Here is a 20,792-nt window from a genome sequence, read left to right as displayed (position 1 = left end):
TCTCTGTCTGTGCAGCAGCAGGACTACGAGCAGGAGTTACTGCAGAGGCGTTTTTCTGGGGGGAGCCAGTCGTATGGGGGCGAATCTCCGCGTCTATCTCCCTGCAGCAGCATGGGGAAACTCAGCAAGTCTGATGAACAGCTCTCCTCCATGGAGCAGGACAGTGGTCAGTGCTCTCGTAACACAAGCTGTGAAACACTTGGTAAGAATACAGAGACAAATCTTAGACAGCGACATAGACAACTGCTTGCAAAGAGCAAATTGACCAGACACGTAAAGGTTCAGATTAAACGGTACAGCGGTTTATATACATTAGCTACTTCATGTGAGTGAGAAGATGTCAAATGTTTTGAAAGAGAGTTGTTGCTTTCTTGACCATTTGCCCCTTGAAAAACATTTGCTAATGAGCATTTTCTTTATTGTGAAGGTCATGGAATTATAACACATAAATACGTGTTCATTGTGAGTAAACGCTTACAAAAATGAAATCTTTTCCTTTTCTTCCACTTTTCAGACAACACGGAGAACTACGACCCGGATTATGACTTCCTCCACCAGGACTTGTCAGTAGGGGAAAACCTGCCCCCAATACCAGTGGGAGGGTGTCTGAGCCCCCTGCCAGAGTCTCACAGCGAGTCCTCTTCCCCAGTACCCGGACAGCATCCCTCACATCCCCGCTTTAGTGCTCCTCCACTGCAGCAAACCCCAGAGTACTGGACCCCGCAGCCAAATCAAATGAATCCCCTGTCCTTCCGCATCAGCGCACCACCTGCCCTTCCCCAGAAGAAGCGGCGCAGCACCCAGGCATCTCCTTTCCCTGACGTAGGGTCCAGAGTGCTGTATGAGCGACACCCTTCCCAGTATGACAATTTGTCAGAAGAGGAACTGAACCCTACGCCGCCATTTCCCCTTTTCACACCCATCTCACCCATGCCCCAGACAAATGGGAGCTTGTTCGTCTCGCAGTACTTGAGCAGCGAGAATGCAGATATGTCTGGCAGCCCACCGCCCCTCCCAGAAAAGAAAAGCAGACACAGTAAGTGAAGGGAGAGGAGGGAATAGGGATGTTATGAGAAGGCAGGGAAGAAAAGAGATATTTTAAATGAGATGTTTGAAGAGAGGGCATGTACACAAATGAAGGGACAGAGTCTAATGAGGGAGGGAGTTAAGGAAAGGGATGAGGTTGATTAATAGGGCACAACCGGACATTGGCTGCACTTCATCATCAGTTCATTGAAGAATCGCTTATATCAAGGAAATATTCCATTGTTAATAGAGACAGGAAATGAATACCAGGATGTGCTACAATGGGTCTGGCTCTAGGGGCACAGAGGGCAACATTTGGTCATTTCCTGACACACCTGCTATATCACTTCCTATCCAGCTACTGTATTATGTCATTCTATACAGTCAGCCCTTCCTGCTAGCTTAAATGCTTTCATAATGTGACGAAATTCAAGTCATTGACTCAGTTTAAATTGAAACTCCACAGATTTTACCCATCAAACCGTTTAGGGTCAGTCCGTGGGTTATGGGGCTGTACCAGGCTCGAGCAGCCAGGTGAAGACCCGACATCCGGAGCCCACTACCCGGCCCTTTACTATCTTAAGAAGTACATTCTTGACTTGGGTGTGCCGATGGGTCATGATTCTGAGCAGCATGAACAATATATGTTACATAATCTGACCCGTCCTTCTCTCCTCCAGTCCTCCAGTACATGCAGTTTGTGGAAGACTACTCGGAGCCGCAGCCCTCCATGTTCTACCAAATGCCGCAGAGCGAGAGCATCTATGAACAGCGTAACAAGCGCTTCCAGGAGGTCTACGGCTTCAACGACTCCTTCAGCAGCACAGACTCAGTCCACGAGCCGCTGCTGCCCCCAGCATTGCCCCCAAAACAAAGACAACTGGTAAGAGACCATATGCTTTTGCTGGTGGCGACAGTAAACTTTCTAAAGGCCCAGTTATTTGGCTAGCAGGCCGTTTTACAAAAACTAAGGGTAAAACGAATAATTGTGAGTGGATATGGGGGAAAATGACTAGAATTGCTGATTTAAATAGCTGACATTGTTCTTTGCGATCTTTCTTTAATTTAAATCAAAACTATACATTATGAATGCATGCGATGACAAAGACAAAGGGCGTCACGAGGACATTAGAACAATATAAGCAACACTCTGTATTCGAGCCCGGACTGGTCCCAACATTGGTAGAAAGGGAAAAATGTGGAGGAATGCAGGCTGCATTCCAGTGGTAATCCTCATAAATTTTCTCTCAAGCCTCTTCCTATCTTGTTATCTCTCTCACCTATTAAGCCCTTCCTTCTTTCTCTTTATCTCCCTTCCTTGCAATTTCTGTAACCAAAGCAGACGTCTGTGCATATGTGGAGGTGTTTGGTCGTTAGCGGGAGATAGGACTAGCCATTATCAGGCCTGCATCAGACCCAGTCTGCTTATCTTAAGCTGGGTTGTCTTCTGGGTTAATTGAGACAACTGTCTGACAATGAGTCAGTAGGGATAGGAGAGGTAGAGACACGATGGGATGGTCTTAGCGGAAGAGGACGAAATAAACCTTTTGAAGAAGGAAAACAAATGTTTAAAGGCCCTAAAAACAAGATTTCTCAATCACCTTTGAGGCTTTCCAGATAAACATGATTTTACAATCACAATTATAAACAGAGGGTTAATTTTTTACCTCATCTTCAGATATGAGGCATGACGTTCTCACCAAAATGGGGTTTTTACCTTTGCCAATGGCTGCCGTTAATATTTGATAGTCACAAATTGATCTTTGATTGTTTTTTTTTGTCGAAATGAAGACTGTGCATTTGTCGGGAGTAAACATTCAACACTCCTCTCCAGGGTGTAGCTACTGTAGATATACAGTATCCTAGCCCAGGAAAGAAAATAGACTGTGGTTGAATGGCTGTCTACACAGGCCACCTCAGAGTCCTCCTTGGTTCTCTTTTGTCCATTGTCCTCTTTCGGTCACCGCTGTGTATTTGGAGCCCGGTGCCCAGCTCTTATTTTTATCATTCTTCTATTTGAGTGTACAGTGGAACTGTACTCATCTCTGCTCCTGCCTAATCTGGCCTCCATGTTTTGGACTCAATGAGCTTGTGGCCCAGTGGAATAAGCCTGTTTGCCTCCTCCATAAACCCATGTTCCAGGCTTACACGCTTTGACGACTTTACATGGCGGCTTTGCAAAAGAAAAAAAAAAAAGTAATTTCAGCTGCTTGCTACTGTGTGGATAAGGAAATGGATGAAAAACAGTTTGATCATATTGGCCCATGTTACTGTCGATGGTCTGGTCTCTATAAAGCTTTTAATGCTCAGGACATTAAAGAACATCGGTTAGACTGTCACAGTGATCACGAATGTGTGTGACCAGTACACATTACACGGCCTAGTAGTAATAAGAGCTTTCTAGGAATAGCTGTAACTTAAACATAACAGTAGACTCGAACTCCATAACACCTCAACATTAGTCATTCACCTCTCTGTTATATTTATGTCTACAGTCAGTGATGCTCCTCAGCAGAACGGCCAGAATCCTCCTCAGTTTTCACCAACTTTGACCTAATCACTCTACTGCTGCACTTTGATTAAAACTGCTCTAATTCAGTCTTGCTTACTAGTTTAATCAACTGTCCTCTTTTCTTCTTTTTCTCCCTGAACACCCTCTCTCTGCCTCTCCTTAACCTCCATCACTGTTTCTCCCTTTCTTTTCTATCTCTCTCTTTCTCTTTTCTTTGCTGTCTTCCTTCCTTCCTTCCTTCCTTCCTTCTCAGGCCTCCCACTCTTCCTCCCCCTCTTCCTCCTCCTCCTCTTCTCTCTCTTGCCACCTCCAGCCGTCTGTGGCGGCCATGGAGGAGGCGGGCTCTGGGCTGGGTCTCAGCATGTCCGTCTCTAACTCCTACCTGATTGGGCAGGCATCCTTGACCACACCCACGGTGAGTCCCCCCGCCCCTCCCATTTTCCACTCTTGGCGTGGGTGCTGTGTGGTTCTGGACTGATGCAGGGGTGGCTTGACCTGTGTGCCCTCCATATGTGATACAATCTGTTCATGTACCTCTCCCCTCTTCTCAAGTCCCTGATTGGGCGCTCCCTCAGGGTTCCTTGGTTTACTTTTTGTGTGGTTCTTAATTTTGTTCATCCACCCGTCCGTGTGTGCAGTTGTTTTCACAGTGGGAATTTGTTGTTTTGTGCTGGATTTTTGTTTTTGATATGGTGTGATTAATGTGTGCTTTGCGTGATCGTGAGTGCGTGCAGTTATTTGTTGTGGTTGTGTCTGTGCGGTCACTGGCTAGCTGAGCTTGTGTTTGTGTGTTGCACATTCCTCCTCGTGACAGGTAATTATTTGACTCTTTCCCTCCTTTCAGTTTGCCTAAGAGTCAGTGTGTCTTGTGTTGCTCCTCCAAATATCACAAGAGACTGTCAGGCCTTAGGTTGGGGTAAATAAATAACAAAAAAGCCCTTTGTTGGTGTAAACGGGGCGTCTGAATCATCAACAGGTTCTTGTTACTGAATAAGCTGGTGGTTAATCAATTCTGTATTCCAGTTAGTCAGGGCCTGACCCTGATCCCAAAGCAGACCTGACTATATGTTACAGTGGCTTGGGTCATTATTTCTGGGGAGTGGGGTTTGACCCATAATGACCCCATGATGTTTGTGAGGCTCACTAAGACGGTGTGGATCTCCCTCAGGATATCTCTGGTGGAATGCAGCACCAGATGGTCCTGATGGAAAACACATTCCTCCTGTTTCTGCTCATCTTCCTTCCTCTCCTCTTCATCTTCTTCATCCTACCACGTCACTCACTATCCAAACACACACACACACACACACACACACATACACACACACACACAAACACAAACACACTCTCTTTCTATACTTTCTTAAATCTTGAATTCAGTCTATCTTTCACCATCATGCTCTATTTCCAAACAAACAAACACACCCTCTTCCACACCTCCCATTTGTCTGTTTCTGTGGAATGATTGCATTCCTCAACTCCTTGGAGCATGATGGTTTTGGGGGATGTCTAAGGGAAGCTGCACCATGCCGGGGAAGTGGCTTTGCATATGTTGAGTGGAAATCAAAGGAAATACTCAAAAAAAGTAAGCGTGGCCTGAATTGTCAGCTGATCACGTTCATCTGTGTATGAACACGTGCATACATTTTTGTGTGTGTGTGTCTCAGTGCAAGTTTGTCTGCCGTGTTTATCAGTGATCTGTGGATGCACCGCTTTTTGCGGGAATGTTGAAACAGGGCTGGTATGCACAACATGTTAAAACAGGTCACCGCTACCTTTCCTGGCAGACATCTCCTCAGCTGGCCACACACACACACAAAGACAAATCTCATCCTAAAACCAGACATTCTCAGAGTTGATGTGAGCTAAACGGAGTGTTGCTGTTGAACATCTCTCCCCTCATCTTTCATATTTTATATGTTAGATGTTTCTTTTGCCCCTGGTTTACGTGAGTGAGTGCATTTCGTGTTCAGGGACGTCTCTCCCATAGTCCAGACATATAGAGGTGTTTGAGTACGAGGTGAACACTTTTTTTCCCCCCCCCACCTTCTTCCTTCTATTGTTAAGATTATTTTTCTGTCTGCTCTGTCTTCACCTCTGTATCCCTTAGTCCTGTCCTTTATTATTATTTTTTTCTTCTTTCCTGCTTTAATTCTTTGCACCTATCACAGAGCTTGGAACATGTTGCCTTGACCAATGCCACCATTCTGGATGGCAGCGGGGGCGGGCCCAACGGTTCCCTGGCTGGCTCAATGGGCTCTGTGGCTGTCTGTCTTCCTTCTGAGTCTTCTCTCACTGACTCTCTCCACACCTCAGCGGTGAGCTAACACAGGATAGATGATGGTTGGAGTACAAGCAGGATACTTGTTTGAACCAGCTCTTTATGATAGATCATAAAATGTGACACTGGACTTCCCCTGGCAGATTGGTGTTAGATTAAAGCAGTTTGGTATTCAGTGGTGTTGCTCAGATGATAATGTAGTGACTCATATACTTTTTGAGTCACTACATTATCTGTCTGATTATTCATAAAAGAATCCCAGTAGAGCATGTTGCACTGCATGTTCCCTTTGCCAGTAAATGCCATTACCTTTATAAACGATGCACTCCAGTGCCACCTGGTGGTGAAGAAGACTCTTAGCTGGGAAACTTACCGCTCACTGTTGAGTACCAGAATTCTGCTAGCTGCTACCTCTCCCCCTAAGTCACATATACCCCTTTGATGCCTGTCTGCCCCTTGGAAAACACTCTGTGCCCCTCTCCGCTGCTTTACGCCTCGGTTTGTGTCCCTCCTCTTTTCCCGTAGAGCGAGAGTGCGAATGACGAGGGCGGGGAGGGGGAGTACGTCAACTTGTACTCATCCAGCCAAGCCAATGGAGAGCTGCCTCTGTCCCTCAGAGTAAGTAGCTGACCGCCACGGGTGAAAGGTCAATTCCATTTGTGTGTCCCGTCACTTCGGAGAATGAATCAAGGCTCGTTTGACTGGCAGACCTCACCCTCGCCATTCATCTGTTGCACTGAGCGGCCCTTATTGATTCATCTCTTGAAGTGGTGGTGCTGAAATGGAATGTGAATGTAGTGGAACCTGACTGAGCACGGCTTCAGATTCACAGGTTTGCCTGCTGTGGCTGTTGTCTGTGGGAAAGCTGTCCATGAGTATGTTCTGCCTGGCTGTTGATTGCCCTCTCTCTGGCTGCGCTTCAACTGTTTCGAGCTTTTTAACCTTGTTCTGATCTAACACCTGACATGTCGTCGTACCAAGAGGTGTTTTTTTAATGGTTCACTGGGTTTCAATTTTCCACTAACATTCCCCATAACAGCTTACCTGTGCATGTGTGACAGTGTGTGTGGGGGGCTGTAGTGGTTTTCCCCTGGGTAAGCGTGTGCGTTCAGGAGAATATTTAAGACATTGGTTGTGCTGTGTGAAAGTGTAAGGGAGAATGAGAGCTCCTAAGCATTTGGATGTGTGATTGGAGTCTTATATTTGGTGCAGTTTCAGTGTGAGTGAGATCTTCCCTTTGGTGTCTATGAATTTCATCTGTTGGGTTTTTCCCGTACTGAGGAAAAGCCGCATTGTAACCATTAGCCCTCTGTAGCTCATTTACGTCAAAACTAATGGGGACAACATCCTGATCCTGAGACATTTGTACAATGCATCCATCCTCCCTTCCACCAGACGTGTTGCATGTGAGCCTGGTGGATGACCTCATCAATAACCAGGCTCCTGTCACTGCATGGAACCATTCACCAATCATGTTCCATGTATCTGTCTGTACAGATGCTGATTATTGTTTTTTCCCTCCATCGATTAGGAAACGATTGCAGATGACGACGTACTTCAAGACCCCACCCCTCAAATGCCATCCTCCAATAGCAAAGAGGCTTTGGACAAGGAAAAGTAAGCGCTGCAATGTTGACACTCTCAGTAATACGTGCTGTTCCACACTGCCTTGCTACGTATTCAAACTCCTAAAAAAAGACTATTAAACTGACATTTTATTACAATTAATTAAACTAGAAATAAACCAAATCTTTTAGAATCATTTTTGTTTTCTGGGGTTTTTCTGGGTCTATTTCTCCACTATTCATAAATGCATGTATTTTTCTTGCTTTGATAAGTATGTAGATGTAGATATTGGTTACTTTGTTATAAATAAACACCCTTGTCGACCTCACTTAAATTCCTAAACCAAATTTATTTTAATGCAGTCTCCAGCACTGATGATACAGGGCACATTTGCTGGTTAATATTTGTGAAACCAGCAGCCGACAGTTGCAAAATATCTTACCTCAGTACTTAACTTGTGTTTGGATTATTTATTCTACAGTTTCTCCTAAAATAAAAGTAAATAAGACCCCGGGACATAAAAACACACTCTTGCTCCTCTTCAAGTTCCCTTAGCACCATCATGTCCCGTTCTTTTCTCCTCCAATGTGCCTCCAACCCAAAATCACTGAGTAACCGGGGCAATGACTGTGAACTCGAGCTTTGTTTTAAAATGTCTGTCCAAAGTAAAACCAGGAGCTCTGCATTTTTTATTATAAAACTGACATGTTGCTGCAATCACCAACATGATGTGATGGAGACTGTCAGGGCTACATTATAAAGTTGATTCCTGAGAGTGTTATAGTAAAAAAAAAAAAAAAATCTTTTAAAATGTGTGGATCAAACCAAAATCATGTTTATAAAATATTTCAATGTATAGGCAGACAATTATTTTGTCATAAGATCATCAGTGTATATTCTTTCCTTGTAACCAGTCTAGTCTTAACATTAAAATACTTTCAGAAATAAAAATACAACATGAAAAAATGATTTCGCTTTCACTGTACATATGATACTGCAGTGGTAATTACTGGCAGATGGTTGTGGTGGTTACAGAAAACATGATGACGTCAGGATCTACAACATTTCCAGAGTGAATTCAAAAGCAAATTCTGCTTGAAAGAGAATGAATTTCCTCCACTATATCTGAGCTGCTGTATTACATGTTTGAAACTTTCATTGTCTCAAACAAGTATCCCTAACTGCCTCCCGTCAGAACCCTGCGATGAAAAGAATCATTTTCCAGTGTTGACATTATCAGCTAATCACCAAATTTTTTCCAAGTTACTTAAGTGTTTTGCCGTTAAATTATGAAATCCATTGAAAAATACATCATTACTATTGCTAACATAAATTTCACATCCTCACATTTGAGAATCTGATGTTTGAAACCAAAGTATCATCCACCCATCAATTTATCAATTGATTAACTAACTGTTTCCGCTCCAGACTTTGCTACCGTCACTGGTGTCTTACGTGTGTGTGTGTTTATTTGTGTGTGTGTCAGTTTCAGGAGGCAAAAGTCAACAGAGTCGGCCGGAAACGATGAAGAGGATGTGGACGAACTCTCCCTCATAGACCACAAGGAGATTATGAGCAGGATAACTCTGAAACAAGCAGTAAGAGCCACTGCTCCCATCAACACTGCTGATGCTGTGTACTGTTTTTAGAAACCTGCTGTGGCAGAATTGTGAAGCACCAGCATACAAAGCACATTTTATCCTGTTAGGCCTGTGCAGACTAAAGGTCACTGTGAGTCACTCAGATGTGAAATCAGATCCTGAGATGTGCCAATGATGGCCATTGCTGCCCTCTGGAGTCGAGTCTTTGAAATTGCATCGCTGAAAAAATTGCCAAACCAGCCTCCTCCTCTTACACCTCCTGTTCCTCCTCCTTTGTCCTCTGTGGTGCAGTCTGACAGACAGATATGTGAAATTACTGCTCCCCACCCTGCAATGTGACAGCTATGATGAATATCAGGAGATGAAATCAGAAAAGCAGGAAGAAATGAGTCGTGGCCTGTGATGACATTTAAATGTGTTTCAGAGGACGTGTTATAGTGGGGGTGCTTGTTTCTAACACAAGTCTGGCTTTTTTGTCATCGTCATCAGAGGAGCTGGTGCAGGACAGGGAGGGGTGGGGTGGGGGCCTTTAATATGGGTGGGGGCTGGAAGAAACGAGGCACAAACCGGAAAGGTGCAAGCTACATTCTTAGCTAGACTGCATGACTCTACATCTACTCTACCCCCTTTCTCCTCTCCTGCTTTGATTGTCATTCACTTATCTCCATCCTCTTGATCTGTCGCTCATTTTCTCCACACCTCTCCTTGATATTCCCAGAGTGACGATGGCCCTGATGTTCGTGCTGGATCAGGAGATATTCTATTAGTCCACGCTACAGAAACAGACCGCAAAGGTAAAGTACAGATCATAGAACACATTAAGACTCACACTTAGCCAACATATCTGTTATGCTGAGTCGAGTGTGTTACTGTGCTTCAGGGTCACTGGAACAGGTTGGTATTGATAACTTGACAGACCTGCAGTCATTAGATCAATTTATTTGTATTTGTAAAGTCTGATTTCTTTAGTTTGACGGATGAGTTGCTATTTTTCTAACCTCCTCGCCTGAGTAGCATCTTAAACAGCCTCTGTCTCTCTCTTGTTTACTTATTTGCAAAGTGTCAGTCAGGGTTATGGAGCCTTTCTCATTTGATGATGTGTTTTCAGCTTTAGGTGGTTAATTGGGACGTCTGGCTGCACAGCTAATTTAAATCTGCTGCTTTTTTTTTTCTCTCTTTTTTTTGCCTGACAGATCTTGTTTTGTACTGTGAAGCCTTCCTGACTACGTATAGGACTTTTATAACCCCAGAGGACCTAATTAAGAAGCTACACTACAGATATCCTTTTCAAATCACTCCACATGTCAGTCTGAGCATGATCGTTTTTTTTTTTGTTGGAAGAAGACAGTTTTTCTTGCAAAGTGATTTTTTTAAATATATATTTACCAAGGATAGACTTGTTTACCTTGTTTGCTGCTGTTTAGATCTGTCAGTTAAAAGCAGTCATCGAATCAACAGAAACACAACAATTTTCTGCTGATGGATACAAAAGTCTTTCATAATGACTGAATCTACTGGTGCTTCTTGTGATTGTTTGCTTTGCCTCAGGGCACCAAAACAGAACCCAGATCATCATATTTTCCCTCCAAGTTTTAAATTTATTATTAGTTCCTTAATGGATTATTTGATCCATTAAGCAACATCATATTATATATCATCATATTAAATCAGCAATTTTTTTGACAAAGATTTAATCAATTATACAAGTTTCATTCACACGTGATGGCAAATTCAATATAATTTGGTTGTGGACATTTTGTGGGACACCAGTTCGAAGTTATCACCATGGGATTTAGGAGGTTATGACGTGCAGTTTCACCCTTTCTTACATTTTATAGACCAAACCATTAAAGAGATGATAATTAAATTACTCAGCCCCATTGTTTTGACTGGAAGAGTTAAAGCTTTTGTCATCTTCCTGATTGATGAATTAGAGTAAATTTTATGTCTTAAATATAATAAACAAGGAAAATTGGTTGATCATCTTGAGTATGATAAAATGAACTGTGCAATGAAAGTTATAACTATTAAATTGATTTGTAGAACTACAAACTCCTCAAAGTTAGAAGGAACCACTGTGTTTCAAAAGAGCAAAACTTTCATCACTTATTGAAGCCTGAAAATGAAATGAAAAGTTTGCCTTAGTTCCACATGTTATTGTGCACTGTAATCAAGATATAGGCACAGTATTTTTTTCAATGTCCTTGACCACAAAGCACATATACTAGCTTCTGTCACAGTCCAGACACCTTCAAGAAGCGAGTCAGCAAGAACACCTTCTTCGTGCTGGTTCGGGTAGTGGATGAGCTTTGGTGAGTGGGACTCAATATTTGTTCTTTGTTTGTAATTAGTTATTAATGCCCCATTTAAACGGCATTATGTAAACTCAAGAATGATTTATTTGTGTAATTCTTCAGTCATATCACTCTAATAAAGAAAAGACCTGCCTTATATAATGTTTATTTGAAGTAAATCAATCCTAGGTGCTGACACCCATAACCAGAAAATGTTTCTTCTTCTTTGAATTCACCGACCAGCTGTGTCCGTTTCCTTCTGCTCGTCTGTTTCTGTCTCAAAGTTTAATCATGTGATCATTTCCTTCTTTCACTTCTTTCCTCCAGCCTGGTGGAGCTGACGGAGGACATCTTGAAACAGCTGATGGAACTGGTGTTCACGCTGGTGTGCTATGGCGAGCTTAGCCTCGCCCGTGTGCTGCGCAAGAACATCCTGGATAAGGTGGAACAGAAGAAGCTGCTCCGCTACACAAACTCCCTCAAACCCCTGGCCGCCCGAGGGGTCTCAGCAAGGTATTGTGGGGGGTCAAGGGTCAGCTCTGTCTGTGTGTTGATGCTACAAGTGGGAGGCTGTTTTTCCATTCTTACAGCTCAGTGTTGGGGATAACAGACAGTATTTTGTTAAATGCTTTGTAGACGGCATTAGAGCTGCACAGATGAAGTTGTCAACTGACAGTTTGCGTTTCCTCACAGGCCTGGAACTCTTCATGACTTCCGCAGTCATGAGATTGCTGATCAGCTCACTCTCCTTGATGCTGAACTCTTCTATAAGATAGAGGTAAGGCAGTGTCTTTGTGTTGGAGATAATTGTTTGTGTTTTGTTGACATTCATTGTGTTTTTGACCCAGAGCCGCACCTCAACCCTCAAACTTATCACTTCCTGTTTCCCCTCAGATTCCAGAGGTGCTGCTTTGGGCCAAGGAGCAGAACGAGGAGAAGAGTCCGAACCTGACTCAGTTCACAGAGCACTTTAACAACATGAGCTATTGGTAAAACCACAAACATCACAACCTCTCACCGCTTTCTGTCGTGGGCATTATTGTCTCCTCTCTTATACCATCTGTCTATTTCTCTTTCCTACAGGGTCCGCTCTTTAATAATTCAGCAGGAGAAAGCCCAAGACCGAGAGAAGCTGCTCCTCAAGTTCATCAAGATAATGAAGGTCAGTCAACCAGAATATTGTGATTTATCTGTAGTCTTGTTGTTTAATGCAATCATATTAAAACAAATCTCTTTTTACAGCACTTAAGAAAGTTGAATAATTTCAACTCTTACCTGGCAATACTGTCAGCCCTGGACTCTGCTCCCATCAGGAGATTGGAGTGGCAGAAACAGACCTCGGAGGTGAGTCTTCAAGATGTCTGTGTTTGAATTTGAACATCCGGGCTCATTGATAATTATCATACTGATCACTTTTCTCTCGTAACCCACCTCCTCCTTCGTCCTCTCTCAGGGATTAGAGGAGTATTGCGTGTTGATTGACAGCTCCTCCTCATTCCGAGCGTACAGAGCTGCTCTTTCTGAAGTGGAGCCTCCATGTATCCCATACTTGTAAGTGAATGAATATTTGAACTCACTCCGATTTTTGTTGAGGCCACAATTTGACATGACATGTCCGTCTTCCAGGGGTCTCATACTCCAGGACTTGACCTTTGTCCACCTGGGGAATCCTGACTACATCGACGGAAAGGTCAATTTCTCCAAACGCTGGCAGCAGTTCAACATACTGGACAGCATGCGGCGCTTCCAGCAAGTGTAAGTCCACTTGGCTACATATGTGTTGAATCTAAAATGGTTTTCAGCATAGGCCCAACTGTTCCAAAAAATTCAATCCAGCTGCACCAAATTTTTCACGCTCATGAAAGTCAGTTCCCTCAATCTACCCAAGGTTTTTTGCCACAAAGATCCATGAAATATTCCCTGAGAAACTGCTCTATTTCACAATGTGAAAGAATGTGTGTGGAGGGGGATCCTGGATACAGCCCTTTCTTTCTTTAGTTATTTCTCAATTTTACATCCTTCCTCTAAGTTTCGTAGAAATTCTTTCAGTAGTTTTTGTGAAATCCTGCTGACAAAAAAAAACAAATGGACAGATGTGACTCTATAATCTCTTTGGCAGAGGTAAAACCATAAACTGGAAAGATTTGCAAACATTATCTCAGCAATGAATCTTATCAATATTTGCCACTGGCAGGGAATTTATGGGTGCCAGGAAATATGATTTATATTTCAGTAAATTTGAATATCTTGAAAACATTTCTGTCCATCCACGTGGTCTGTTCGTTTCCTGGCTGATGAATTACTGCATTCATCAAACTTGGCCCTCTTCTCATTTCAGGCATTATGAACTGAAGCGCAACGAAGACATTGTGTGTTTCTTCAACGACTTCAGTGACCACTTGGCAGAGGAGGCCCTGTGGGAGCTGTCGCTCAAGATCAAGCCCAGGAACATCGCCAGGCGCAAGACGGAACGCGAGGAGAAGACCTAGGGGCTCGCGGGCCTTTTTCCAAGACTGACCTCCAACTGTGCTTCATGACACTAACTCCACTTTACTACAGACTGAGAGAAAGACGAATGGAAGCTATCCGCTGGAGCAAATGGGAGACTCATTGTGGGGGATGCAGAACAAGCTAGACTGAAGCGTGCCCAGGGTTTTTACATAGAGCTCTGCTGCTCTGGGAGATTATAATTGGGATTACCGCGGGAAGAGATTGTGACCACGGTGAAACGGGACGAAGCCTTGTGCCAAGGAGGACAGAAGAATCGCACAGAGTGGGCAGACGCCGTGGAAATAACCAAAGTCTGCTCCCTGGGCTCTCTGAGTGGAGCTGTTGCGTGTGTGTGAGAGTGAGCTGAATGGTCCATAACTCTCCAAGTTGCTCCTTCCTCTTCCTTTATGTACGTGCCATTTGTCGGCCATCTTCTGCGACCCTCTCTCCAACTCATGAGTTCCCCTCAAAAAGCAGAACCTCGAGAGCGACCTGCTGTGAACTGTGACGTCAACATGCAGGCCGCAGATAGTCCCCCTGGGGGAGGGGGGTTGGGAGGGTTTGAACTTGAAGAGGATGGCCGTAAGAGACTGGAAAGTTTGTTTTGAAACATTTTGTGTAAGAATCATGTATGGTTATGAAATGTATTATATACAGTGCTCCTTTTGTTCTTAAAAAGGATGTTTATGCTTACGAGAAGAGCTTCGCTTCTCCCAAGTGCCATACATATGTGCACTAAAAAAAGCAAAGCAAAAACACAAAAAGATAAATTACTAAAGATGCTGTGATCTATGTATGTCATACTGAATCATCGTGTGCCGTGTTCAAGTGTAGAGAACCGCGAGGCGATCACAATCATGTCCCAGTCATGTCGGTGTGTGAAAGTGTCTGTGTGCGACTGAAGTCCTCGGCGACTTGTGTGTTCGTCATTTCAACATGTGCTGTAGTGTAAAGTCAGTTTGATTCCTTTTTTGGGGATAGAACCAACACATCACACTGTGCTCTCAAACTCCAATAAAACAAACAGCTCTGTTTCTATATACACTGTGCCGCTCCGAAACTTGTCAAAATTCAAACAAGACTCAAAACCATAATGACAGAATTTTATATTTATTGTTGAACACAATAATTCATGGAGATTGAACTTTAACGAAAAATTAAGGCAAGAGTTCTGCATTAAATAAGTCAAAAAGGAAGCACTTGGACTAAAGTTAGGAGTAAAACAGGGAGAGCAATAAATGACTATAAACCATTATAATTTAAATATATTAATCTTCATTAAGCAACAAAAACACAGGTTTATAAAAAGGTAAAACTCAGTGCAGAAGCACAACTAAAAAAAAATTGATAACGCGTCTTGAGTAAATTCTTTCATTTCAGTAACCGTTCTGACCAATGTTGAAACCTAAAAAAAATCAAATCGACATCATGGAAGACTATATATAGACAGACTTAGCATTTCTGTTGTGCACCAACCAATAAAAATACAATTACGAAGAGTTGCAGCTCTGACCGCTTGTGATACTTTTACTATGGATATATATTCTTTTAGTTTGCAGAGACTGGCATCACAGTTTGTGGCCCACTCTGCACAAACCAGGAGCCGCAATCCCCGAGTCTGGTGACATTCATCATCCACACGTGCGTCCTACAAAGTCTCAATGAGGCCGACTGCTGGGTTCCAGCAGGACCCTCTTTACTGGATTAGCGGCTCCGTTCTGCAGATCCCCTTGTTCGGTAAGGGCTCGCTTGAAGCCACGCCCATTGACGTTCATGGTCCCACGCTGCCATTTGCAGAGTTCTCCATTCAGAATGTCCTGGATGTGCTGCACGATGAGGTTGATGGCCACTGAGGAGAGACAGATGAAGGATTTACCAAGTGTTCATGATCTTTAGCTACGACATAATGAAAAAAAGACACTCACCCATGTTGTCAACTCCCCTTGGAATGATGACGTCTGCGTACTTCTTAGTCTGAGAGAAAACCAGAAAATGTGACAAAGCTCAGAGGTCTGTTGACGGACACTGAACGACATGAACAGAATCAGTCCTCATACTCACAGGCAAACAAAATTCCTCGAAAGCAGGCTTCACGAACGTTGTGTACTGTTGGAGAATCTGCTCCAGGTCTCGTCCCCGGGTCATGTCTCGCAGAACTGCAGAGGAATCGGGTCAAACCATTGACGACGCACTGTGACAACCACTTGAGAATTGTGTTTGACAGGAACATTCCTACCTCTGCGAGAGAGTCTGACGTCTGAATCTGTGTCCACGAAGAGCTTCATGTGAAACATATCACGCACTTTCTGGGGGTAGAACACCAGGATCCCCTCAAAGAGGACGACGTCCGCTGGGTAAACTGTGATCCTGTCTTCCAACCTGCAAACACAACCAAAAATCATCATACAGGAGCACTGGGCTAAACGTCTCAACGGCAAAAGGTCAACGTGCTTCCAGCCTACCTTGAATGCGTAACAAAGTCATACGTTGGCACTTCCACCACCTTTCCCTCCGCAATGTCCTTTAATGTTTGGTACATTAAATCATTGTCAAATGCCTCTGCAAGACAAACAGACACAGGTCATGTTAATAAGATGAATAATACAACACCATATAGACTAAGTAGAAAAAGTATTATTTCAAAGTTGGCTTTTTATGATCCACAGACTATCATATCAATGCCGTTATACTGGTTTACAAAGTGAGGTATCATGAAATGTATAAACCCTTCATGGACTTTGGAAGAACTTTACTTGAGTACTTCCATCATATGCTACTTTATACTTAAGTGACATCTCAAATGCATGATGTGAAATAATCCAACTTATTAGTCCTTTATATATTTATTTCGTTTGATTGTTTAGTTTATGACAGAAACGTGAAAATGCTTCTCCACAGCCTAGAGGAAATCCTCAGATGTCACGTTTTGTCTGAAAGACCCCAAACATATTCAGATGACCATCCCACTTGACATAGAAAAGCAGGAAATCCTCACATTAGAAACCGGTACGTCAGGGAATTTAACAGTTTCGCTTTCAATTCACGTGAAAACTAACTCAAGACTGGTCTGGCCTGGGCTCACCTGGATGATCGAAGTTGTACTGGCCCTTCAGCGCCTTCGCCTTCTGCTCGGGGGTCAGGACTTTGTAGAAACAGTCCTGACTTATGATGGCCACCTTCCTCTGGCGGTGGTCCACCTTGTTCTGGCCCAGGAGCTCCATGATCTTGGCGCAAACTGTTGACTGAGGCAGAAAAGTCACGTGGATGTTATTTACGATTTAATGTTTTGTGTTCAACTAGCGAGGACGGATTACATCGCATTGAGATGAAGCCTCCTGAGGATCCGCGGGAAATGAACGTCCTGGTGTGTGAGAGGAGTTTAGCATTGCTAAGTAAATAACACTATTATCGAATCACAGTTAGCTCGTTAGCTCTTTGGCGCTGAAGTGCCACAAAGAAGAGCTGCAAGCGGCAGAAACAAGTATAATGACATTTGGAGCATGTTAATAGAATAATATATACAGAATGTAGTCGTTGAGGGAGGGGGCGTGTCGCGGCTGGTTTGACAGTTTGCAGAACAAACTAAGCTAGGCTACTATGCTAACTTCCCTTCCCGGTCTCATTCTCTGTCAGAATAAAGCCCCACTGACCTTGCCGCTAGCGGTTCCTCCGCTGACCCCGATTAGGAAAGGGTGATGCCGCGGTCTCTCCGCCTCTTCTGCGGCTCCGGAGCACTCCATTTTCGGCCCGACAGAAACGTAAGACCGCAGAAAAGTCTGGATAGCTTAGCTACACGCTAGCTATGTTATCTGTGGCGTCGATAACGCGCTGTTCTCGCGAGAAGTGACGTATTCTCGACCCGAGTGTCAACAAATGACAGACTCGAGCGGAAGTGCGTTCGATATTTACATAAAATAAGATTTATTACTATATAATTACTTTTAGAGCGGAACGGCATAAACTAATAAGATAAAATATGATTCGTCCAGTGGGGAGGAGACCTCGGGGAAGACCCAGGACTAGGTGGAGAGATTATATCTCAACACTGGCCTTGGAACGCCTCGGGATCCCCCCGTCAGAGTTGGTCAATGTGGCCCGGGAAAGGGAAGTCTGGGGCCCCCTGCTTGAGCTGCTGCCCCCGCGACCCGACCCCGGATAAGCGGATGAAAATGAGATGAGATGAATGAGATGATTCAAAAATATGAATATAAATAATCGGCAAGGCAGGACTATGATATTTCTATTTTGGTTCAATTATTTTAATTGAATGCCTTTTTTCAGTTCCAGGGATTCTATTTTTAGCCCTTACTATTAGAATCCATCTTTTTAATTTCTCCAAATGCATGACAAATTATTAGCAATTACAAAAATTTACATTTATTATGAAATTAAATATGAACATCTTGCAATATACAGATAATAATATGAACAATGTTATTTTTTTTCTGGATCACCGTGTGATTTTTCAGTCTCTTCACTACACTGTGACATGTCTTTGCTGGATTCATCCACCACGATCTCCAGAGCATCACTTCCTTCAATCCTCCTCACAGTCTCTCCTTTGGCAGCAAGAATCTCCTCGATGTTTCTAAAGCACAAAACAACACGAGACGAGAGTTGATCAGAAATAGTTTAGTGTACATGCAGTTGTTGGTAATTCAAAGATGAGGCTTAAACAATCTGAGGTGCTGTTCTTTTGAAAGAGATCTTGCTGTTAACGTAAACACCAGCTATGCAGAACACTTAACAGTCTTTTTTTTATATTTAATAGAACTGTCACTTCACAGCATGAGGACTCCTGTTTCAACTCAGTTTCGTTTGTGTGGAATTTGCATGTTTCCACAGTGTCTGTGTGGCTTTTTTCTCCAGCTACTTAGAGACACTGGCCCCTCACCACAACTCTCAAAGGATAAATGGTATAGTTAATGAATGGATGGATATATTTCTCATAATAATTAACAATAAATAACAGAAAATAGGTGATGCTATGCCACATTTGATCTGGTGGTGTATGCTGTTTCTGAGTGCGGTATGTGATAGTTTTTGTTATGACAGTCAACTAGCTAACTGCACTTCTAAACTCTATGTCTCAGATTTTCTCCTGTCACACACCACTTGTGATCATGAAGTTGTTTTCTAATTATGTTCTGTTCGACTGGCAAATACAACATTCCCCTCGTCTACTGCAGCAGATTGTCACTGCTCCAATCTGTCATATGCTGATTCATCTCTGACAAGTAGTTTGTTGGGGCTGTTGGACAAGCATATGTCAACCAAGATTGGCCGTCACATCTACCACCTCCCTATGCATTCAATTGACAGCCTGGTGAAGGATGTAGCCTGTGTTATGTTCACAAGTATTTGGTACAAATCAATGAGGGTGAGTTAAACAACAGATACTCTGTGTTGAGAGGTTGAGAGGTTGACAAACCTCTTCCCCTCCAGGTCGGAGAACCAGTTGAGGTTGTCAGCGATGATGTGGTGTTTCTCACATCCAGGACATGTCACTATCACTACACCCTTGTTGTAGGCCAGCTTGGAAATCTGCTTCGTGGATCTAGTGGAGCAAACCTGCAAACATGATAGAGGCTGTGTGTCAGACTCTCTCTCACTCAGACTCGGATCCGATCATTAAAGAGATGCTGTTCTCTGCGACCTTGCAAGTGTAAACAAGGCGGTAGTGTGTGGACTGGATCTTCCCAACAGCGTCACTGCGGACCACCGGTGAGGTTGAGGCTCCTCTGCAGCAGCGGACCGGACCAGCGGGGAACAAACTGCGGACTCTGCGCTGCTCCTGCGCCGAGAGAAGGAGTCCTGTCCCGGCTGCGTTCGTACGAGGTCCCGCAGGACACCGGCTGAACTGAGCTGAACGACCGTGAAAACAGCGAAGCGAGTGGCTGACAGGCAGCGTCACCACCGGAGAAGAAGAAGGTCGAAGAAGAAGAAGATAACACTTCTGTGACATCAACATGTCTGCGGCTGGTTACACACAAGTTACACACGATTTCATCAACGAGGGAGTCGTCCCTCATTGATGACGTCACCCGACGGTGCATTCAAAACAAACTTTATTCACAAGATGCTCCTACAACATAATAAAGCACTTATTGCCTGTATTGTTACATTTCAGCAGGTATGACAACACTTTATCTGCTGGGGGCGAAACTAACGTCATCTTCAGAGAAAATAGGGACGTAGGATGGGAATTTACAATTGATGTTTAATAAATATAATTAGCTAAAAGCTGACAAAATGTCTATTCTGTGATCTTTTTGACACGATATTAACAATATGAATCAGCCTTTATTGCAATAGATGACTGGAAGTTACAAAGTCATGATGTGACAAAACTATTTTCAGCATTGTTCAAACTAGTCAGAGCCAAGGAATGTATAGTTGAGCTGAGAGGCAATCAACACAAGGAGAAACTGCAGTCAGTCTGAGAGTGGGAGGTTTTCCCAGTGCATATGTTTTGTCAACTGTATTTCTCTTTCTGATTAGTCTATATTGAGGTGAGTCACTACAGGCAAAAACGTTTCTACTGCCCTAAAACATCTAAATCAAACTCGATGGGATCTCTCTTTTTCTTTTGAAATAACCCCAGTTCTCCTCAGGACATTTGCTCACAGTTTTATTTGGCAGGTGGGTTGTTTGAAGTATCTTGGGAAACTTGCCACAGATGTTGTCTGTCTCAATGTCTTCTCCCTCATAAATGTTGAGTGTACTAATTGTAAGTCTCTTTGGACAAAGGCGTCAGCCAAATGACATGTAATGTAAAATGTAATGTGATCCCAAACTCCACGAATGACTCTGGCACTATATTTAAGATCTTAGTCAGTTTTTACAATTTACTGAATAACAGTTTAAGCAGGTTAAATATCACCATTCATCAAATGTAACAATAAAATCTTTTAAAAAATCACAAAATACATAATCAAAATAATATACTGAGAGCAAAAAACATTTATTATTACACAGTTATGTATTGCACATGAGCAATTGAATTGAAAAAACTGAGATGT

The 20,792-nt window shown here is 43.2% G+C and overlaps 3 protein-coding genes across 12 annotated transcripts in view; 1 reads left to right on the top strand and 2 right to left on the bottom strand.

The window, feature by feature from the left end:
- The window catches only part of rapgef1b (Rap guanine nucleotide exchange factor (GEF) 1b), a 43,136-nt gene extending 28,326 nt beyond the window's left edge, over positions 1–14,810 (top strand). For 4 of the 10 annotated variants that reach the window (XM_062412429.1, XM_062412436.1, XM_062412430.1 and 1 more), the window contains 19 exons: positions 16–202; positions 515–1,036; positions 1,707–1,909; positions 3,792–3,953; positions 5,710–5,856; positions 6,345–6,437; positions 7,351–7,436; positions 8,872–8,983; positions 9,705–9,780; positions 10,180–10,268; positions 11,210–11,298; positions 11,608–11,793; positions 11,974–12,058; positions 12,175–12,269; positions 12,364–12,442; positions 12,523–12,624; positions 12,734–12,831; positions 12,907–13,035; positions 13,619–14,810. In XM_062412429.1, coding sequence (XP_062268413.1) covers positions 16–202; positions 515–1,036; positions 1,707–1,909; positions 3,792–3,953; positions 5,710–5,856; positions 6,345–6,437; positions 7,351–7,436; positions 8,872–8,983; positions 9,705–9,780; positions 10,180–10,268; positions 11,210–11,298; positions 11,608–11,793; positions 11,974–12,058; positions 12,175–12,269; positions 12,364–12,442; positions 12,523–12,624; positions 12,734–12,831; positions 12,907–13,035; positions 13,619–13,769 — 2,691 coding nt within the window. In that variant the 3' untranslated portion in view covers positions 13,770–14,810. The remainder of the gene's footprint in view (positions 1–15; positions 203–514; positions 1,037–1,706; positions 1,910–3,791; positions 3,954–5,709; positions 5,857–6,344; positions 6,438–7,350; positions 7,437–8,871; positions 8,984–9,704; positions 9,781–10,179; positions 10,269–11,209; positions 11,299–11,607; positions 11,794–11,973; positions 12,059–12,174; positions 12,270–12,363; positions 12,443–12,522; positions 12,625–12,733; positions 12,832–12,906; positions 13,036–13,618) is intronic. The other 6 variants (XM_062412440.1, XM_062412437.1, XM_062412431.1 and 3 more) reach the window with 5 other exon arrangements.
- Positions 14,811–14,859: 49 nt separating this feature from the next.
- uck1 (uridine-cytidine kinase 1) lies at positions 14,860–17,612 on the bottom strand. The gene is made up of 7 exons (XM_062412441.1): positions 17,421–17,612; positions 16,853–17,012; positions 16,233–16,329; positions 16,007–16,149; positions 15,832–15,926; positions 15,696–15,744; positions 14,860–15,619 (listed from the first exon to the last, which is right to left on the bottom strand). The coding sequence occupies exons 1-7, from the start codon at positions 17,508–17,510 to the stop codon at positions 15,429–15,431; spliced, it is 825 nt and encodes a 274-aa protein (XP_062268425.1). The 5' UTR covers positions 17,511–17,612; the 3' UTR covers positions 14,860–15,428.
- A 405-nt stretch (positions 17,613–18,017) lies between these two features.
- On the bottom strand, positions 18,018–19,804 carry dnlz (DNL-type zinc finger). Its single transcript, XM_062412271.1, has 3 exons — positions 19,427–19,804; positions 19,202–19,341; positions 18,018–18,358 (listed from the first exon to the last, which is right to left on the bottom strand). The coding sequence occupies exons 1-3, from the start codon at positions 19,739–19,741 to the stop codon at positions 18,205–18,207; spliced, it is 609 nt and encodes a 202-aa protein (XP_062268255.1). The 5' UTR covers positions 19,742–19,804; the 3' UTR covers positions 18,018–18,204.
- Positions 19,805–20,792: the final 988 nt, after the last annotated feature.

Source organism: Platichthys flesus, chromosome 19, assembly GCF_949316205.1.
Source record: "Platichthys flesus chromosome 19, fPlaFle2.1, whole genome shotgun sequence".
Lineage (NCBI taxonomy): Eukaryota > Metazoa > Chordata > Actinopteri > Pleuronectiformes > Pleuronectidae > Platichthys > Platichthys flesus.
The sequence above is the reverse complement of the archived record's forward strand: the minus strand, read 5'-3'. Positions and strand labels throughout refer to the sequence as shown.